This window comes from Danio aesculapii, chromosome 10 (assembly GCF_903798145.1).
Source record: "Danio aesculapii chromosome 10, fDanAes4.1, whole genome shotgun sequence".
Classification (NCBI taxonomy): Eukaryota; Metazoa; Chordata; class Actinopteri; order Cypriniformes; family Danionidae; genus Danio; species Danio aesculapii.
The window spans coordinates 695,687-717,348 of NC_079444.1; the positions used below are offsets into that span (position 1 = coordinate 695,687).

The 21,662-nt window shown below is 37.7% G+C and overlaps 1 protein-coding gene across 3 annotated transcripts in view; it reads right to left on the reverse strand.

Moving 5' to 3' along the window:
- Positions 1 to 21,063, reverse strand: part of zfyve16 (zinc finger, FYVE domain containing 16) — a 43,113-nt gene extending 22,050 nt beyond the window's left edge. Inside the window, exons 1-5 of one of the 3 annotated variants that reach the window (XM_056466293.1) lie at positions 20,924 to 21,063; positions 19,367 to 19,481; positions 16,270 to 18,206; positions 14,424 to 14,520; positions 1,742 to 1,909 (exon numbers count right to left, since the gene is read on the reverse strand). In XM_056466293.1, the coding sequence (XP_056322268.1) occupies positions 1,742 to 1,909; positions 14,424 to 14,520; positions 16,270 to 18,206; positions 19,367 to 19,436 (2,272 nt within the window). In that variant the 5' untranslated portion in view covers positions 19,437 to 19,481; positions 20,924 to 21,063. Of the gene's footprint in view, positions 1 to 1,732; positions 1,910 to 14,423; positions 14,521 to 16,269; positions 18,207 to 19,366; positions 19,482 to 20,923 lie in introns of all 3 variants that reach the window. The other 2 variants (XM_056466291.1, XM_056466294.1) reach the window with 2 other exon arrangements.
- Between the last annotated feature and the right edge of the window lie 599 nt (positions 21,064 to 21,662).

Genomic DNA, 21,662 nt, shown 5'->3' on the forward strand with positions numbered 1-21,662 from the left:
GAAAGAAGTGGAATGTTATGCAATGGCCAAGTCAATCACCTGACCTGAATCCGATTGAGCATGCATTTCACTTGCTGAAGACAAAACTGAAGGGAAAATGCCCCAAGAACAAGCAGGAAATGAAGACAGTGGCTGTAGAGGCCTGGTAGAGCACCACCAGGGATGAAACCCAGTGTTTGGTGATGTCTTTGCGTTCCAGACTTCAGGCTGTAATTGACTGCAAATAATTTGCAACCAAGTATTAAAGGGCACCTATGGTAAAAAATCTACTTTTCAAGCTGTTTGGACAGCCATATGTGCATGTATGGTGTATAGGCCGTCATATTAGGGTGATATAAACACACCCAGTGCTTTTTTTTCAATTTAACAACATAAAAACGGTGGACCAATTGGAGCGGTTTTCAGATCGACCGCAACTTTACGTAGGAGAGCGGTCCCCCCGCCCACCAATATTGATTGACAGGCGCGTCATCATATCCTCAGTTTGTTGATTCACGTCCGCCATTTTCAGCGTGAGTCGAAGCGATATCACTGAAGCAACACGCTACCTCTATTTTTAGATGCAAGGCTCATTGGGCTCAACACAAGATCAATATTCTCCACATTATCGCTCTAATCGGAATTATTGGTTGTATCTTTAGGTAGGTTTGCAAACATGTGTACTTCTCATTGAGTCTACCTTATACTTCAGCCGTTTGCATTTCTCGCGATCCCAGAAGCTCCCTGTGATCTTAACTAGCATGAGTTTTAACTAGCGGACTGCTGCAGAAACCTATGTTTAGAATTCAAAAAATGCGTGGCGCGACGATTCGGGACACTTCATGTTTCTGCTGCGCCACAGAGAGTGTCTGGTGTGCCGTGTCGCGGCTTCGAGCGGCGCATCCGGTGCCTCAGTCAAAGTTAATTCAGTGTGCGTGGTTATTAGTTTCTGTGTACAAGCTCGGCACTTGAAACTAGCACACAGTTGGCTGTAAAACTGTACAAAAACACAAATGATTTTGTACTCTGCTTGGTCTGTGTCCGAGTCGTACATGTACGACTGAATGCTGAACCTCTCACTCCTTCTCCGTCTGCCTGTCAGACTCTGTTGCAAACGCAGAGCGGGTGAGCTCATGGCCCCGCCCCCTTGTTACGTTGGCGGGAAGCCAAAACTAATTTACATGTGAAGCAACACACCCCTAAATCAGCGAGCTGTGGACACGCCCCCAACATGACACTTTTTAACACATTATAATAAAACAATCTGAATTGTGTTTTAAACTGAAGCTAAACTGGCACACTCAGAAGAACCATAATATTAATATTAAATCAGAAAAAAGAGGTCAACTATGTGCCCTTTAAGTACAGTAATGAAGTATTTGTACTTCGTTACTTCCCATCTTTGATTATGTGCTGTCATCATGGCAAAGGTAAAATAAATCAGTTTTTAGAAATGAGCTATTAAAGCTGTTATGTTTAGAAATGTGCTGAAAAAGTCTTTGTTAAACAGAAATTGAGGAAATAATGTAAAATCTTTCAAATTTAACAGAAGGTCTTATAATTCTGACTTCATCTGTACGTCACTTTGATCAGTGTAACAGCTAACCTAGTCTTGCAGCAGGCTATATAATTTGGAAAACAAGCAAATTGGGTCAAAGCCACTCTTCCAGTCATGAATGCATTACATTAAGTGGAAGTCACTTTGTTTTATGGTCTCAGCAGCTATAGCTCTGGCTCAGAGTGCAGTGCGTACCGTCATTACCGGGGTGTTTGAGGACAGACACGGGGACCATGACGGTGGGTGGGGGAGAGTTGAGAGTCCCGGCGGCGCGGGCCTGCTGCATGGGCGGTATGGTGGAGCAGTACTCTGATGGGATGTTGGGATTGGGACTGGGCCCAGTGGGGCTCATCATTCTCTCATGGGCTTGAGCTGCACACACACAAACAAACAAACAAACAAAATCAGCCACTCCTGAATCAGGTGCCCTATTTTTTTTTAAGTGCGGTGAATGAAAGATCATGCTGGGAGAGAGAATGAAAGAGAGAAAGAGAGAGAGAACAGTGGGTAAATGCTATTCAAAATGGACGAGGTAGATGTCATCAAATGTTGTCAATAAGAATTGATTTAAAGTCCCGAGTTTTAAAGTACAAATGAAATCAAAACTAACCATATTGATTTTGTTAGCTCACGCGCTAGTTTTGTGCATGTCACTAAGAAAAAAAAATGATTTGCCCTTATAATCTTTAACTGAAATCTGAAAATGCACGTTTGTTTTCAGTTCAATTCTCAGATTAGGTCTGTTTGAGGTAACGGGCGTGGCTATTATACTTAACCACGCCCCTCCAGCTGTCAGTTTTGAGAACAAACAGAGATGACGATGAGGAGGAGGAGTCTGCTAGGTTGTATTAACTCTCCCCAAACCCTTTCCTTTCCGAATGAAATGCCAACTTTACTACATCCAATCAGCTCGCAGTAGATATAAACAAGCCACGCCCACTGTTTTCTCATTTAATATTCTGTTTCTATAGGAACTGCGTCACAATATGGAAAAAAATGGTCGCAGTTTCTGGTTCATGTGGACTTTAATACAGTGAAATTATAACAATTATTTGTGCATCAGGTTGTCTTAGAGCCGAATAAGTCTGTATAATATGATTTGTTTTTATGTACGACTATGTAACATGCTCTTATACCGTGTTCACACCAGATGCGGCACAAATTGCGCTATTCACGCGTAAATAGTAGTGATGGAAAGTTCGGGTCATTTTATTGACTCTGACCTTAGGGTCTCGTTCAGAGAGATGAACAAATCTTTGAGTCATTTCGTTCAATTTGCCAAAATATTAATAAAATGTTACGAGATGCTTCTAAACTCATCTACAACTACACCAAACGTTAATCACACTACAAACAGGTCATAACTAGAATACTATAAGAAAGAGAAGATAATCATTGATTGTTTACCTGGTGTTTTGTCTATGATTATGTCAGCTCACCTCTTCTGACAGGTCTTCAAAATTAAGTGGTTCGTTCACGTCACACTGACAGTCCCATATAAGATTAACCAAAGCACACAGTCTAAGCCGAAAAGAGCCATGATTAGTTCACCTAACAAGTCTTCTGGTTTTTGAGTCGTTCGTTTATCACGTGACAGCATGTAAAGAAGAGAGGACTCAAACCCGAGAACTCGAGAAATGAATGGATCAAATCTTTTTTTTAGTTCTGACTGCACATGATTGGCTTCTGTCTTTCACTTAATGAATGAACGATTCAAACCCGACAGAAGACTTGAAAAGGAACTAATCCTCTACTCTACCTGCACAAGTGTGCGCATGCGCAAATAAACAAATCACTCCATGATCATTCTCGAGGCAAACAAAAGATTCGTTTAAAATGAACGAATCGTTTAAGAACGACCCATCACTAGTATATAGACACATGAACATTATGAGTTTACTTGTTTCATCGACGCGTGAAATTCAGTTCGTTATGGGCAGGGCATCTTTACGGTCACTTTAGTGTAAGACCCAAAGCACTTAGTTCTCTGAAGTGAATCTGTTACAGCTCTGCTTCAGAGAAATTTAATTACACTGATGCTATTGGGGGATATCTATGTGTAGCGTTTCATTAACGTTTCATTAGCGTTTATTCATCTCGATTGATCAACAAAGATCGTTTTTTGTGTTTTTTTCCAGGCGACTGTGCACTGAAAACAACTAGCCATAGTCAGGATTTATCCATGTCTCATTTATCCCTACAACACTAGGAACATGGCGTGTTTTTATTTCTTTTATAAGCTTGATGCTGGTCACTGTTCACTGCAATTGCATGCAACATTTTATTTTTAATTTCTCATTTTGTGTTGTGATAAAAATAAAGACATACAGCTTAATAATCGCACCATAATAATATCCTCATAATGATGAACTATACCACTGCAAAAACAAAAAATATTGTTTTGTGTTGTCTGTGAATCAGAATTCTGTAAATCAGAATTTTCCAATTATCTTAAATTAGTATATGTGGCAAAAACAAAGTATATTAACCAATAATAGTGGCAAAAACAGAGTATATTAACGAATAATATTAGCATAGACTCTGATTGTATAAGTAACATGTTAGAATGTGTATATTTATATATATTTTTACAATAGTTCTGTCTAGTTCCCGAATCTAATCGGCTTATAGCCGTGCGATATACTGCAATATCAGCACTCGTACAGCCTCTTCATTCTTATGTATTCCTCCGCCCCGCCCACATGACAAGCAGAGGAATAAACTCAAATATTGCTGCTGTTGGACAACATCATGTACTTTTAGGTGATAATGAGTTTTTTAGGTGAGAATGTAGTTGTTTAGATAGCAACTAAGCAGTTTATTTATAAGGACAGTGCCTATTTTATATATTTTTATTTTCGGAGATTTAGCATGTTGGCGGTCATTAGCAGAGAAAAGAAATTGATGGTTGACCGCCACAAGATGGCGACAGAAACAGCATAATAAGTCCTTAGGAGAAAAACTCGGCATAAATATAAAACTACAGCTGATCAAATCATTATTAAACAGGTAAGTGACATTCTAAGTCGATCTCTCTCGTTTGTATGTTGTTGTGCTGTATTTATACCATAGTAATCTGGTAATGTTGTGGCTTTGGCTTTTCGGGGTTGATTATTGTGATCTCCTGATTGCAACAGAGAAACCCTGGGAAATCTCTGTAGACTGATGGCATTTCATGCTGTTCAGCCTTATAATCTTAAAATGTCAGCAAGTTCACCAGTTTTGTCATCACATTAGACATTACGCTAGTGAATCATTCAAACGCTAGCTCTAAAGTGACGTTTGTAAAGTAGCAACGGTTTCTGCTGTTCTGACATCAGCTGTAGATGTGAATGAATGGCAGAAGAAAGTAGTTCCTCATACAAAAAGGTTTTTGAGAGTCTCTGTGTCTGATTCTCTTTTTTTACACACGATTATGCCATCGAACTGTTGAACTCAACTGTATAAACTCAATATCACATGAGTAGCAGTACGATATGGCTGTATATAGTCACTTGTGGGACATTAAGGCACTTGAGCCAATACACGCCTCCCAACAGTGCCGATATACAACCATATCGCACTGCAACTCACGTGACATTGTTTGTATTTTTATTTATTATATATAAACATTTGCCATGCTAAACACATTGAATTAAGTAAATGTTAAAGAATACTGTTATTGTCATTGCTGATGTTCACTAAAAACATAAAATTTAAGTTAAAAAAATGCCAATTTTGCCCTCGGGTCAACAAAATTTTGAAACTTGATAAAACATTTCTAAAAATGTAGTTATAAGCAGACTTATGTACAGATAAGTGAATACTTTTTAGCCTAATCCTAATTATATCTTCAATATAACTTTAAATAAAACATAATGGCAACTGAGGAGTGGGACGGTGGCTCAGTGGATAGCACTGTCACCTCACAGCAAGAAGGTCGCTGGTTTGAGCCCCGGCTGAGTCAGTTGGCATTTCTGTGTGGAGTTTGCATCATCTCCCCGTGTTGGCGTGTGTTTCCTCCGGGTGCTCCGGTTTCCCCCACAGTCCAAACACATGCATGATAGGTGAATTGAATAAACTAAATTGGCTGTAGTGTATGTGTAGCAAGCAAAACTTGTCATAATGTGTAACATTTCATGCATGCAAGGATCGCTGGTCTCACTCTCTCACACGCTTTGTCCTAAAGCCACTACTGTATGCTTAGTGGTTGGCCGGCGGAGTGCAGGCATTACACTTATTACTAAGTCATACTTACATGCTATTTCAGACGAAATATTCAGAGTACCGGTAAACAATATAGGGAGCGCGTCACAGGCATCGTTCAAAAAAGAAACCAATGTGAATATAAAACCAACTTCACCTCAGTAAAGCAGTATAGGCGGAATAGCGCTATTTACTGATGTCTTCTTGTTAAACTAAAAAAAAAAAAAATCGACATTATTGATGCTGTAATAGGACCTTATGAAACGGAAAATAGTCACATCAATCTTTCACCAGAGGATTTCAGTGGCTGAACAGCACTTCTGTGCATATAACCTATTCATAAAACTAAATCTACATCAGCTTTGCGTGACTAAAATAGTTTTAAAACATAAAATTACCCGTCTAAAAAAATACTTCAGGTGTCGTCCTTCTTCCAGCGTGCAAAACTAACTGATTATATATTGATTCAGGATTTTAAAAAGTTTTGATTCAGCATTTGATTTTACCACTGTAATCGTCTCGTGTGCAAATTAACGCAAACGTCGGATCTGTCTGTGTAACAGCGGTGCGCAGTTGTACAAATCTACATTTGCTGACAGACAGTTTGGGCAACTTATCAGAATTATGGGAATTATCAACCTGACAAAGTTTAATTGGACAAACATTTTTAGTCTTCAGCCTCACCCAGAATATAAAAATACATATAAATACATTTAGATCATTTACGTTAATCAGTACTATTGGAATGTGAAGAGACTTTCAACCAGCACAACAAAAAATGTTTCTGAAGGAAATCACCTACTGCAGCTTTAACTAACACAACCTTACCGTAAAGATACTTCTGAATGATCTAATGATGAACAATACTCACAGTAACAAATGCTGGGTTGCACACAATTCCTTCATGTTGTCCCAACACAAATCCGTTAAGTTTACTTGTTTTTACAAATTTAGGTCAATTGAACATAAAACAATTAAGTTAATTAAGGCGTTCCAAAAAACACTCAGGAATTTTATCGATTCCGCTCATTTTAATTAAGTAAAAATCGTTCAACAATAGTTCAACATTTACTAATGCATTATTAAAATCTAAATTCAAGCTTGTTAGCATTAGTTAATGGACCATAAACTAACAAAAACAACTTTACTTTCATTATCTAAAATGACTAAAGATTAATAAATACCGTAATGTACTGTTCATTATTTGTTCATGTTCAATAAACACATCAACTAACATAAACGTTTAAGTTAACTTAATTGTTTTTACAAATGTAAATGAATTGAACATAAAAAACAAGTTCAGTTGTTCCCAAAAGCACTCCGGAATTGTATTGATTCAGCTCATTTTAATTAAGTAAAAATCTTTTTTTTTTTTTGCATTTATTTCATTTGCATTTTAATCATAGTACAACATTTACTAACGCATTATTAAAATCAAAACTCAAGCTTGTTAACATCAGTTAATGCACACTGAAAAAATGTTTCAAAGATGATTCCTTGGATTTACAATTTTTTTTTAAGATAAGGGGTTGTAAACAGTTTATTTGGGCTGAATTTAAACAATCCAATTAAGTTGAACGTTACTCAATTTAATTTGTTTGTTTAAATTCAACCCAATTAAATTGTTTGCAACAGTTTTGCAGACATATTTTTTTCAGTGCACCATAAACTAACAATAACAACTTTACTGTCATTATCTAAAATGACTAAAGATAAATTAATACTGTAATGTACTGTTCATTATTTGTTTATGTTCATTAAACACATCAACTAATATTAACTAACACAACCTTACTTTACACAAACTTACACAAAAATACTTTTAAATGATCTAATAATGAACAATTATGTCCCAACACAAATCGATTAAGTTAACTTAAATGTTTTTACAAATTTAAGTGACTTGAACATAAAACAAATAGGCTAATTAAGTTGTTCCCAAAAACACTCCATATTGTATTGATTCAGCTCATTTTAATTGCTAATTAAACACTAAAGCATTAATAAAATCAAAATCCATGCTTGTTAACATTAATTAACGCAACATCAACTAATAATAACAACTTTACTTTCATTATCTAAAATGACTAAAGATGAATAAATACTGTAATGTACTGTTCATTATTTGTTCATGTTCAATAAAGCCCAACCTTACCATAAAGTGTCACAAAAATACTTTTGAATGCATTATTAATCCCAATCAAAACACTGACCTGTGGTAAAACAAGCAATGCTCAACGTCCAGCACAGCGACCTCTTTCAGCTGAGTCATAATAAATCAAAAACACCATGATGTGTTTACAATCCCACCACCACCATCTTGGTCAGTCAATCACAGCAAGTAAAGCCACCGAACCAAAGTCAAGAAACAGGACGTCCAGTCCAGCATGCCGACAGACGCCTCCTCCAGTGCATTACGTTGATTAAGGCTCATAGACAGCTCATCGACCTGATTACACTGGCATCGCCTGTGACACCTGCAAACATGTCAGCCAGAAGCACCAATCGCTGAAATATGCTGGCTCACCGCGAACACAACTACCACAACAAGACAGATGGAAATGCCAGAACATATCCTGAACGTTCAATATTTGGAAATTTACACGAGATTTAATTCGGCGTAACTACCTTGATATTTGTAAATAAACATCCGAACTAACGAAAGACTAACTAAAAAGTTCCAGATATGGATTCAGCTAATCGATATTGGAATCTTACCTCATCCCAGTTCAACTCCGACCCGAAAGTGCTTTAATCACGGGTCGCATGTTAGTCTCCGAGCCGAGGAGGAGGAGGAAGTGTCCTCCGATAAGCCAGAGCACAGAGTCTGTGAGCGACTGGGATAGAGGGCACATCCTTGAGCCTCTCTCATCCCGGACGGGGCGCAGCTCACTTCCGCAACCTTCACACTGAGCTTTCGTCCCGTGATCCAGTCCCTATCGTTGTTTGTGTCTCCGAATGCTCAGTCCATCACACAAAACGTGGCGAGGTCGTATTTAATGGCTGCCCTGGGCTGAGAGTTGTGACAAACCCTCCTTTCCTGAAATGCGTGTGTGAGTGTGTGTCTAACTCGATTCCTCCTCAAGCCGGAGAGTGAATGAGAGAGGGAGAGAGATAGAGAGAGAGAGTGTCACGTATACTGCACCAGGTGGGTTCTGTACCACACAAACACACACACACACACACACTCACTCAAGGACATGCACCAGTGCCCTGGCTCCACCCAGCCCTGCACCAAACCCTGCGAGAGCTGGCTGGCGACTCGCAGCACTGACGCTCTGTGATGAATGTCCTTTTTAATGTGCAAATGGACCGCACGCTCGGCCACACACCGTGTGCCAACTGCTTTTTATAGACTGCCCATGCAGGACAAAAAAAAGCCTTGATCTTCTCCATCAAATCAGCCCTTGAACAATAAAAGTGCTTCAGATGTTTCAACTTAAAAAATTAAAAGTTGCATGAACATTAAAAGAGTGTTCTCGATGCGAGGAGCTCCACTAGAGCTAGTGTTGTTGTTGTTGTTGTTGTTATTAACGAATGAAACATGAAATATGTTCAATGATAAACATTTAACTGAATTACTAAGAATCGTTTGAGTTAAGAAGTGCTACAAGCTCTGTTTTCTTGCTCTGTATCCGATGGAAGTTCCAAAAGGAAAGACAGACATTTTAGATTTAGGTTTTCTTCGAGTTTGAAAGACTATTGGATTGTGCTGGAAACACATGGAAGCATAGAACTGTGGGGAAAAAAAGGTGATATTGAACTGTATTGGACTGGAGAGAATAACTTATATGATCAATGGCGAGCAGAAGAACTTGAAGCATTTTTGGGAAATTGTTTGTAAACATGTTTTTTTGTTTTGTTTTGTATTGTATTATTATTATTGTTTTTTGTTATTTTATCATTATTTGTTTTTCAATGTCTCAATATTTTTTATCTATCTATCTATCCGTCCGTCCATCCATCCATCCATCCATCCATCCATCCATCCATCCATCCATCCATCCATCCATCCATCCATCTATCTATCTATCTATCTATCTATCTATCTACAGTTAAATTCAGAATTATTAGCCCCCTTTTAATTCCTTTTTTAAATATTTCCCAAATGATGTTTAACAGAGCAAGGAAATTTTCACAGTATGTCTGATAATATTTTTTCTTCTGGAGAAAGTCTTATTTGTTTTATTTCGGCTAGAATAAAAGCAGTTTTTAATTTTTTGAAAGCCATTTTAAGGTCAATATTATTAGCACCTTTAAGCTATATATTTTTAGATAGTCTACAGAACAAACCATCATTATACAATAACTTGCCTAATTACCCTAACCTGCCTAATTAACCTAATTAACCTAGTTAAGCCTTTAAATGTCACTTTAAGCTGTATATAATTTGAAAAATACCTAGTAAAATATTATTTATCTACTGGTGGGGGAAAGGGGGTTGTAACTTAAGGGGGAAAAATCCATAATATTATTTATATAAACATAATATAATCAATAATATTATATTATATTTTTTTAAATGCCTTAAATCAGGGGTCCTGGAGTGCCGGTGTCCCTGCAGGGTTTAGCTCCAACTTGCCTCAACGCACCTGCTTGATTGTTTCAAGAATACCTGGCAAGACCTTGATTAGCTTGTTCAGGTGTGTTTGATTAGGGTTGGAGCTAAAATCTGCAGAACACCGGCCCTCCAGGAACAAGTTTGGTAACCCCTGCCTTAAATAATGTAAGCCCAAAATTATTTATACCGCCATTTTGGGTGTGGTTGTATAAAAAACAAAAGAAATCACAAATACATATTAAAATTCTACAACATCTCAAATTTAAGGAATATAATTTACAAAAGATCAATATGTAAAATAAATAAATAAATAATACTGAAACAACACTCAGTGTTATTGCAAAGCTATTGCATTACATGAAAATCAATATCACTTCTCCTTTAATTAAAAAAGCATACAACATTTTGCATCTGTGAAGGTCAAGAAAGAATAGTTATAAATAACTTAAAAGGAGATTTCACTGCTGGCAAGACGGGCTTTTAATAAAGCGTGGCTGTCTGTGCAGAAGAAACATGAACAACGTTGGTTCTGCATGACTGGATAAAACACAAAAAAGAGCTCCGATGATGATCACTTTTGCTAAAAAGTGCACAACACTCATAATGTCCTTTAGATTTTTGATCCATTGACAAGTATAAATTGTAATAATAATAACAAAGCTGGTCGAGCATTGCAAGATCTAGCCTTTAAAAGTCCTGTGAAGTGCTTTGAATTGTGCTTTGATTATTTGATGCTTGCCGTATTCTCACCTGAAACATGAAGAGGGCATGGCATAGAGTAGCTCCTCCCCTTTAAAAAACAGCCAATAGCATTTTGTTTTTACCACAGCTCTGCCACAGTGGTTAAGCTCAAGCGCATCAAATGAAAAGCAAATTAGAAACATTTTGAAGGGGGCGGGGCTTGTCAGACACTAGGGAGCATTTGATTGGTCAAAATTTGATGAGAAACGTTGATTAATTTAGGTGGAATTGTTACATTTTTGACGTTTATATCTTCTAAAAGCAATTTCTTTGTCACTGTTTTGGAGCACACTAGTTTATAGACATCCATAGACTATAACATAGAAAACGTTATTTTAATTTCACGGGACCTGTAAGTGAACCTTTTAATAAATGCACCAAAACAACAACAATCTTGCGCAAAACTTGAACAACATGTCAATTGATCAACGTTTTTGTTTTGTTTCATACACCAATCACACACCGGTTTATTTCAAATAAACACTTATTATTTGAAATAAACACGTGACGACAAATCTGAATTTAAAATAATAATTGCAGAAAACCTAGAAGAGAATAACATATTCGACTTGGGGGCTCTTCAGACCAAATGTATAAATAACTACAGTCTAATATCATCCACACACTCACTGGGATGCAAATTAAACAATAAAACGTCTTTTAAACAATGATTCGGTCTTCAACAGATGCAGCACAGGCACTGACTAATCACCGGCAGTAAACTCTATTACTATTGATAAACTCCAAACGGTAGCACTTCTACTGACACAAACAACCACTGAGGGCTTTTCACACTGTGATTAACCTCCAGATTATCATTGTTGTAACATTTTAACAAAAAGCTTCACATTTGTAATTTGGAGGCAGTGCTGGCACGGTTTCTAACCCCAGGACATGAACTCATGCTTCTTAGCAAGCTTAGAAACACTTTTCACTAGGGGTTATACATTAAATCCCTGCTGGGGAGTAAAGAAGAAACCATTTCATTCTTTTTATAGCCTGAAAGATCTATTCAGGAAAAAACTCAAAGACACTATATCATATAAATATATAAATAGTAAATAATTAAAAGAACACCCCACTTTTATAGGCTCATTTGACTACTACAGTTGAGATTTATCATTTTTTTATCCATTCAGCTGATCTAAGGGTCTGGAGCACTTAGCTTAGCTTAGCATAAATCATTGAATCGGATTAGACCATTAGCATCTCCCTCAGAAATTTCAACAAAGAATTTCGTAATTGTCCAATATAAATCTTGACTCTTTTGTAGTTACATAAAATACCAAGACTGACAGAAAATGAAAAGTTGCTGTTTACTTGGCAGACTATAATCTCATTCTGGCATAATAATCAATTTGCTGCCATATCTGGCTAAAGGAAACCTAAAGGACTTTACATCAGGCAGTTGTTTTGGATTTCTAAACTTATTGCACATGCAAATTCCCCCAGTTCTGCCAGACTTGGCTCCAAGCCGCGCATCTTTCGATGTGAATAGCGTAAAGTTACAAAAAACAGTTGTACGCTCTGCCAGCTGAAATCATGTCAACTTATGCAACAATCGTAATGACGTCACATTTACCGCACACAACCAAACGTACTTGCGGATTTGTTGAATATAAACCTGCCTTCACGCAACGCTGTTAACTAGCTGGGGACAAGCTCTGCGTCATATAGTAGTTCCTAGCCATATCAGCCTAGAAAATAGCAACTTTTCCTTTTTTGTCATACTTAGTATTGATTGATTGATTTTATTTGACAATTTTAACAAAAATATACAAACAAGCCCAGTTAAACTAATTCATACATATTTTAAAAACCCAAGAGGAGCCACAGGCTTGTTTTCATTGTGGTGCTCGATAATCTTAAAAAATGAACGAGCAAATTATAAATGTAGCGCAAACATCATCTGCTCAGCAACACAGCACAACAAAGATTCTCAACTACAACCGTAAAACAACCATTTTTTATTTACCTTCTAAAAACACTCTCAAATTGAATCTATTTAAAACTCCTAGGCAATTCATTCCAAGCAACAGAGCTAGTACACAAAAAATAATTGGTCTTAGTACACAATGTAAATACAGACGAGTCAAGCTTTTACATAAGAAAAGTGCTCGTAAAACTGAAGCGTGGTGGTGGAGGTGGTGGGGGGCGGTTGGCGGTGATCGCGAACTGAAGAACGAGGGGTGGAGGCAATTGTGAACCGAGGGGGGGGGGGGATGGGAGACACACGGGGCCCCCTCATCACGCCCGTCCGCTACGCCACTGGGAATAATAGTTGGATAACAATGATGTAGACGTAATGTAAAATGTAGGCATAAACCTAATTGTAAGCCTAAACTTAACATAAACAGTAAACGTATTGCTTAATTCTGATTGGCTGATGGAAATGTTGTTCCAAATTCAACATAGATGATAATGGTCTAATCTGATTCAATAAACTATGCAAAGCTAAGCTAAATGTGCTACAGCCAGAGCCGCAGATTAGCTGAATGGATTCAGAAATGGAAAAAGTCATCTGTTCAACTCTAGGTGACTTGTAAGATGAGACTATTTCCAATAAAAAAGTGGAGTGTTCCTTTAATATGTGGAGGTGCAAGCACTGTGTAATATCATGGTTCCTAATTATGTCATAGCATCTTTCCATTTCTTGTTGGTCGTAGTACACAATGTAAACACAGATAAGTCAACCTTTTAAAAAAGTAAATTATCAAAACGCTTTTTTAAATTTTTGAGCGAGATGCTAATGGTCTAATCTGATTCAATGAACTATGCTAAGCTAAGCTAAAAATCCCCCCCGCCAGACCAGGAGATTGGCTGAATGGATTTAGAAATGGAAAATGTTATCTGTTTAACTCAAAGTAACTTGTAAAATGAGCCTACTACCAATAAAAGAAGTGTAGTGTTCCTTTAATATGTGGATGTTCAATGCTAGAGCTTTTATGTAAACAGGCTGAGTGCTGTATTTATCCAATAAAAGACAGTGACACTGCAAATATGCAAATCAGCACATTAAGGATTTAGGGTTGAAAAGCACGCCACTTCGGCACATGAATACAGTGAATTAATTATTAACCACAAGTAAACTATGAGAGAGTAGAATGACCCAGGGTTAAACACTTTAAGTATATAACTCTCTTTGGGAGCCAATATGAAAGTCAATATAACGAGTCCTTCTTGGTAGCTCTTCCCCAAAACTGTCCATTTTATCAACCCCAGTTTGCATCCTGCTAAAAATAAACCACAGTTCACGTGCCCTATTTCTACACTGGCATGAACCACTGCCACAGATTCTCTGACCTCTAATGTTGGGTTGTCATGATGGAGCTGTTGTGCAGTGCATCCTAGATCCTACCAAGACAGCTTGACAGTATATTAATGCGGTTTAGCACTCACCTCTCTGTATGGTAACATGGCAGATGACACAAACCCGGGCCTCTTTATCCAGGTATTTTAGTCTACATTTGCGATTGCAGCAGCCAGCACAGTAAACCTGCAAAACAGACAACATTATTCACTCAAACGCATGGTAAACGCAGTACTTCATCAAGCATAAACCTGGAGAAAGCTCTCTTGTGTCCTTTAGCCCATTTTATTTATTGGCCCAATATGTCTTCAGAAAAGCATCTCGGTGCAGCAACTCAAGTGGGAAACTATATCAGGGCTAAAAATAGATTCTGCTGATCCGGCAAATCCGCCTCTATATTTAGCACCTCCAGAGAAGAATGAACCATACACTGACGTAACGAAAACAAAAGAGAGCTTCGGACCAATAGATAAAATGAGTAATTTAGCTGTCTAACAGGCAGAGGACTACAGGTTTAAGGCTTTCCTGTTGTTATAAATAGGCAATAGCACAACAGCGGTGATTGTGTCATAGACCTTTGCTCAAAATCAAAGCAGCTGACTGCATGTTAATTCATTGATTCACACTGCGGTTATTTGCCTTTCACCTCCAAAAGTCAAGGCACACTCCACTACTAAACAAAGTTACAAAGTCACCTTCAGAACTGAAGTAAAACATTACTAAAGCCCTGAGCAGATGCCTTTTTTGCTAAATAAACAGGGTGGCAATGCAAAGGTGTTGTTTCTTCTATTAGTGACTGTACATATTGTACCTGTGTGAACACTTAAAGGGGACCTATTATGCCCCTCTGATGTCCATAGAGTGTGTATGTGAAGTTTCAGCACGAAACACCCCAAAAATAATGTTTACAACTCTTTGAAACTGCCCCTTATAGGCTTGGATCCTAATTGTGGCTTTTAGGTGACTGTCGCTTTAAATTCAAATGAGATTGTGCTCTTTTCAGAAGAGGGCGGAGTTACAAATGTCTGTGTGTCAGCATAATGGCAGATTCAAACACAAGACTAACCTCCTATGTTAACGAGGGAGAAAACATCACTAGTGGGCGGGGCTTTCTCCCTTTGATGACATCATAAAAAGGCAGAACGTCAATCAAAAGGTGCGTTCGACTTCATGCAATGCTGCACAGACCGGTCAAAATCTGTCTAAAAGCGGTGCATGACGATTCGAAATTTTGTCTGACTTGATGCTGCGCCGATGCCATGTGACTAGGCATGGGACGATAACCGTTTTCAAGGTATACCGCGGTGGCCAAAATTTTCTGTAATACCCTTCCTAAGGTACGTGTAAGATTTTTATTTACTTCTTTTGTGGTTTGTAATGATGTTTATACCTTATTTCAGGTTAATGATGTCAGAATTTACCGGTATTGTGGAATGGATGTGTGAATGGTCTTTTCCGGAAAAATTCCGTAAAGTCCTTGCTTGTGTGAACAGCGCTTTTATGAATGTACCAGTAAAGTCGTTCCGGAAATTTTCCGGATATTTACTGGGCTATTGTGTATTAATGCATTGCATTGAATTGAATATTGTATAAAAATACAGTTATCAAACGCTATGCAATTATCATTGACAATACATATTGATGATCATAAATAATAATAATGATAAACTTTGTTTTAAAAAACTGTAAAATGAATTCACAACACAAACTTGAGATTGAATATTGACTTAAGTGTATTGTCTAACGCAAATCAAATTTTGCCTGAACAGATCAAAATAACAGCATGATTGAAATAGAAATGATCTTTAACATTATAAAATGTCTCTGCTGTCACTGCCGGCACATCCATACTAAATAAGATGCATTAATTTAAAAAGTAAATCACTTCAAGTGCATGCATATATTTGCCTTAACACATAATGATAATGAACTTACTTTTCCACAAGCTCTGCAATGGTGTCTCCTCTTAGTAAAGGTAAACTTTTGCATACAATTCATGCAGTTAGGAGCCTCAGAGTCAGGGACCCAGGGTGGCTGCTTTGACCCCAAACCTTCAGCCCCATGTCCAGACGGATCCACAGATGACTCGCCGTCCTCCAACATCTCTCCTGGGTAAGGCGGTGGCTCTGAGAGCTCATCGTGGCCATAGCTGCTATCATACTGCTGATAGGACGGTGGTTCACAGTTGATTTCATCTTGGTTAGGAGACACTTGTGAGCCATTCGCTGATCCTCCCACATCGGCTTCGGCATGGCTGGTTCTGTGTCGTTCTGATGGAGGTCGCACGGTTTGGTTGGACAACTGCTTTGGTCTTGCACCACCGTAAGTTGACTCTTGGTTGGGGGAGCAAACGGACTGAATCTCAACAGGGCTGTTTATGGTTTCATGAGTGATTGTTTGAGTAGAGTCGGCCCTCAGTGGGCTGCTGTCTTGAGATGAAGAGGAAACGTTTGACCCTTCGCTCTCCTCCAGATACTGTGAGCCATCACTCTCAGGTGAGGCAAACGTCTCGACTTTACAACTCTGCAACTCCTCATCTAAAAAGCCATCTCTTTCGGCATTTCCATTAAATTCTGAAAAGCCGTCATCACTGAATTTTTCCGCCGCTACATCGGAGTTGATTTTCACACCTTGACCCATTAGAAAGGCATCAAGTTCCTCGTCTGTGACCATCATCACTGTCTGGTCGCTTTCAGGTAGGTAATCATTGGCAATACCGAACTCGTAAGAATAATTTGGACTTTCTGAATAGGATGGAGACGGATTGCTTGCACACAAATCCCTACAAGTTAATTTGTCAGTTGGCGATAAGGTGCGTTTAAAGTTTCTTTCGGGGTAGTGGCCTGCGACAGCAGGGTTCGACATGATCTGGACAATCTCAGGTTCATCTTCAGGTGAAGAATCTGGCCTGCTGGAGGAGAATGGAGGCACTGGCTCTTCTAATGGAAGAATTAACTCTTCAGCTTCTTGAATTGCTGATTTTGTGTCTAGTTCAACCTCATCTTTGGTTTCAATCACTGCTGCCTTTTGAGGGTCTAAAGTCGCCACAAGGGAACCACACATAGATACAGCCATTGGCAAGCAAGACAGAGAAGATTCTCTCTCCGAAGTGGGACTTCCAGTTGAATCCTCTGGATTTCTGACATCTTCAGATGTTGAGTCAGGCTGGAGCGATACAGCATGCTCTTCACTGGGTGCTGAAATATTTTCCTCTGTAGTGTGAGGACAAGAGTTGCAAACGTCTTCCTCGTTCATTTGACTCCATGGACGATCATTCTGCCCATTGGAGTTGGAGTCTTCAGGACAGGAACTTTCAGTCTGTTTGCTCTCCAAAAGTGTAATGCTACTTGAAGTATAAGGCTCACCAACAACCGGTAATATGACATCCAGCAAGCTGAGAGAATTGCAATTAATCTCAGAGTCATGTTTTAGTATTTCACTGTGGCTGGGTTTAGAAAGATCTTCTGGGCTCTCAAAGTCCACAAGCAGCCCCTCAGTTGTTTGTACGTCTGGAATGTCCAGCTCTTCAAAGTCTTCCTGACTGTCGGCTTGCTGGAGGTTTGCAGAACCAGTATCGTTCACCAGGTCACACACAGGCTTCAGCGAGCGGTCAGGACAAGGAGGAGCTGAACTTTTTATACCTCTACTATCAACGGACGACAAGAGGTCCACACCTGTGAGGGGCCATTCATTTGAATAGGAATCTTTTTGGTTTAAGTTAATACTTTGCGACGTAAGTCCATAGTGCAGTGCGTTGACATCTGGGAGTGTTTGTGGGACTGCATGCTGCTCTGGTATGAAGCGACCAGGGATAAGAGTAGAGTCTGGACAAGGAGGGCTTACATATGTCCCTTGTTTGTTCTCAAGCTCTTCTAAAGACAAAGTGACCAAAAAAAAATCACATTATTTTGAGTCAAATTTAAATAGATCACATTAAAAGCAGCAACAAAAGTATAACAAACATATGATAAACTTTTCTACATACATTTAAACAGAGTGTCTGTAGGTTTCACCAAGTCAAAGACTGTTTAAGACCTTTTCAAGAACAATTTGAATGTAATTTCAGCCTTATACAGGGCAAAACATATAATATAATATTTTATAATCTTATTATAATATAATAAGATTTTTTCTAAAGGCCAGTGGAAAAGATTCTGAATGGTCCCTTCCAAGAAAAATAACTTTAGTTATTACTTAGCCACATATTTTAAATATGTCAAAACAAGCAAACACTAGTTGTTTACATGCACTTAAAAAATTGAGTTAAAAAATGAACGTTTTGTTAAAAGATTGATGGTGATTGGCTAAAGAAAGTAAGACCTGTTTAAAATGATTTAATATCTACAACACAATATTTCAGTCAATTTAAAAACATTTTTAAGGTCTAAAATTTAGTTTTTGACATTAAGGGCTCTATTTTTTTTACGATTTAGGCGCAAAGTCTTAAGCGCATGGTGCTAACACATTAAGAGCATGTCCGAATCCACATTTGCTATTTTAAGGACGGAAAAATATGATCTGCGCCCCTGGGGATGGTCTAACAGGGTTGTGCTTATTCTCTTATTCATACAGTCGTGTGTGTGTTTTGAGCATAACGTGCTTTAATCCAATCAGAGTCTCATCTCCCTTTCCCTTTAAGAGTAAGAGTTGTGTTGCACCAAATTTACATGGCGGACTTTGTAAGTGGAAAAACTGAAAGCTTTACTAGCGAGAAAACAGTTTAAAAGAGCATCTGCAGCGCGAGGATAAAGAACGAGCCTCCTCCATTTGACCTCTTTACTTTACTTTTACTCTTTACTTACTCTTTAAAACTGATTCTGATTTTACTTTACTCCTTTGCTATCGTAGAGTAAGGAAACGGTGTTGTACTCACTCCACTCAAGACATCCATTAACCTACATATTTAATTTAGTTTGTTAAGGTTTGTTTCAAAACTATTTCTAAACTCAGTTCTATATCAGTTCTCATTTCAACACTATAACACTACTACTATCATTACAACACTATAATAGTACAGCAAAACGTCTCAAACCTGCACTGAGTTCAAAGTCATCCAAAAGCTTGTCCAGGTCGCACACAGCAGCCTTAAAATAACTGTCCATCCTAGGACGGGAGTACGATACACCTCACTTAGCCCTGCAGAGAAACTGGGGCAGTTGGGGAAAAAACACAAGTTAAAAATTAAACTTTTTTTTTCTCAGCAAACATGAAATTTCACTTTCATAGGCAATCTGACTAGAAAAAAATGAAGAGAAACTAATGATAGTTAGTTCAATTATGACCTTAATCGGATTAAATTAATAAAAAATAAATAAAAAATAAATAAAAAATAAAAATAAATCACTGTTTACATGGTAGACTCTTAATCAGAGTATTGTCTTAGCCGTATTAAAATCGGATTATTGGTGTCCATGTAAACATACTCATTGTTTACAGTCGATTAAATAGTACTAATGCTGCATTTAAGTCATACTTGCATGCGATTTTAAACCCAATATTCAAAGAAGCGAGGTAAACAAGTCCATCATGTCATCATGTCACAAGTTGTCACTATTCAAAAATTAACCAATGAGGGAATATAAAACCAACTTTACCTCATTAAACAAATTCACGTGCCATGCCAATAGAAATAAATGTCTCAAATACTAATTTTGTGAAGGCTTTTCTCAAAACATGTAACTTTATTCACTTCAATGTTGGTGTTTTGCTATGAAAATACACAAAAAGAGCGTAAAGAACGTGTTTTTAACCGTAAGAACTATTTGAAAATCCTTGAGGGACTGAATATCCCTGTAAAATGTGTGAATGTGTGCCATTTTGCGCGACGACTGACATTTGTGTCATGGCTCAAATATAAATAAAAAATATATATAAAGTGTTTTAACCAACCTGGTACAAATATGTAAGCTATAAAGACAAACAACGAATTATCTAGATAACAAACAATCCCAAATGTCATTGATTACTTTCAAAATCTGACGTAACAGAAACTCTTTGAGAGACTTTTACTGCATGTTTCGTATTCTGATTTACTGAAGTGAAAAGTGGAAGTGTGAATTCACAATGTTTCCAGTGCAAATCATGACAAACTAAACAACAATATGAACGACAAATTAAAATCAATACACTAATAATAATACACAACATGTGAGAGCTGATTCATCTGTCATGAGCAATAAGAACGGATGTTGTTAAAAAGCCGCTAATTATTGACCTATATTAACTGGATAACCTTAACTTCAGTGTTTATTTGACGTGAGTAATCTAAATAATAATAATAATAATAATATAATTCAGCTAAGACGATTGATCACTAATTACCCAAATGAAAATAACTTAACAGCCCACATCACTCTTATGCTATCAAAAAGCACACCATTCAAACTGTTTTAACACAAAGATAACGCACTCCTAATATTAATTATATAAAAGCACAAATAAACAGCAATGTGTTGATTTAACTTGTATTGGCTGTTCTGTTATCATTAGCAATCTGCTAACTAGCTAGCTGTTAGCGTCTGATCACAAATACAAATACAGCAGATAATCGTAATGTTAATTTTGGATGTCGTTCCGCTTCGTTCGCTACCTTAATATGTGGCATTGTTCCGTCGTCTCCGTTTGTTGTTTTCATACGAGATCTGTATTTCACTGTTAGCATCTGGCTAATGTTTTCTTTTTCCTCAGTAAATTCCAGTCGTCTGCGCGAGCGACCATTTCCAACCGGTGCCAGACTCACTCCTTAAAGGAGACGTGTACTATTTTTTGTTTGTTAGTTAGTTTTACTGTGAAGTATGTACGTTTACCACAGTTTCTCAATGTATAATATTGTATTAATGTATATTGTCCAATTTAATGTATGATATAGGGTAATATAATATAAAAAGGGAACACTTATACAACACAATATAGGATAATTCCACATGTTCTCTTTATTTTTTGAGCAGTTATAATATAATATAATATAATATAATATAATATAATATAATATAATATAATATAATATAATATAATATAATATAATATAGGGCCTCACAGCAAGAAGGCCGCTGGTTCGAGTCCCGGCTGCATTTTCTCCCCGTGTTGGCGTGAGTTTCCTCCGGGTGCTCCGGTTTCCGCCACAGTCCAAACATATGCGTATGGGTGTTTCCCAGTACTGGGTTGCAGCTAGAAGGGCATGCGCTGTGTAATAAAGGGATGAATAAAGGGACTAAGCTTAGGGAATATATTTAATGATTAGGCTACACCTGTACACCTGTATAATAATGCAAATATGCATAAACCCTTTTTAAAGGACAAAATCTTTTCATCCTTAAGGTTATTTAGAT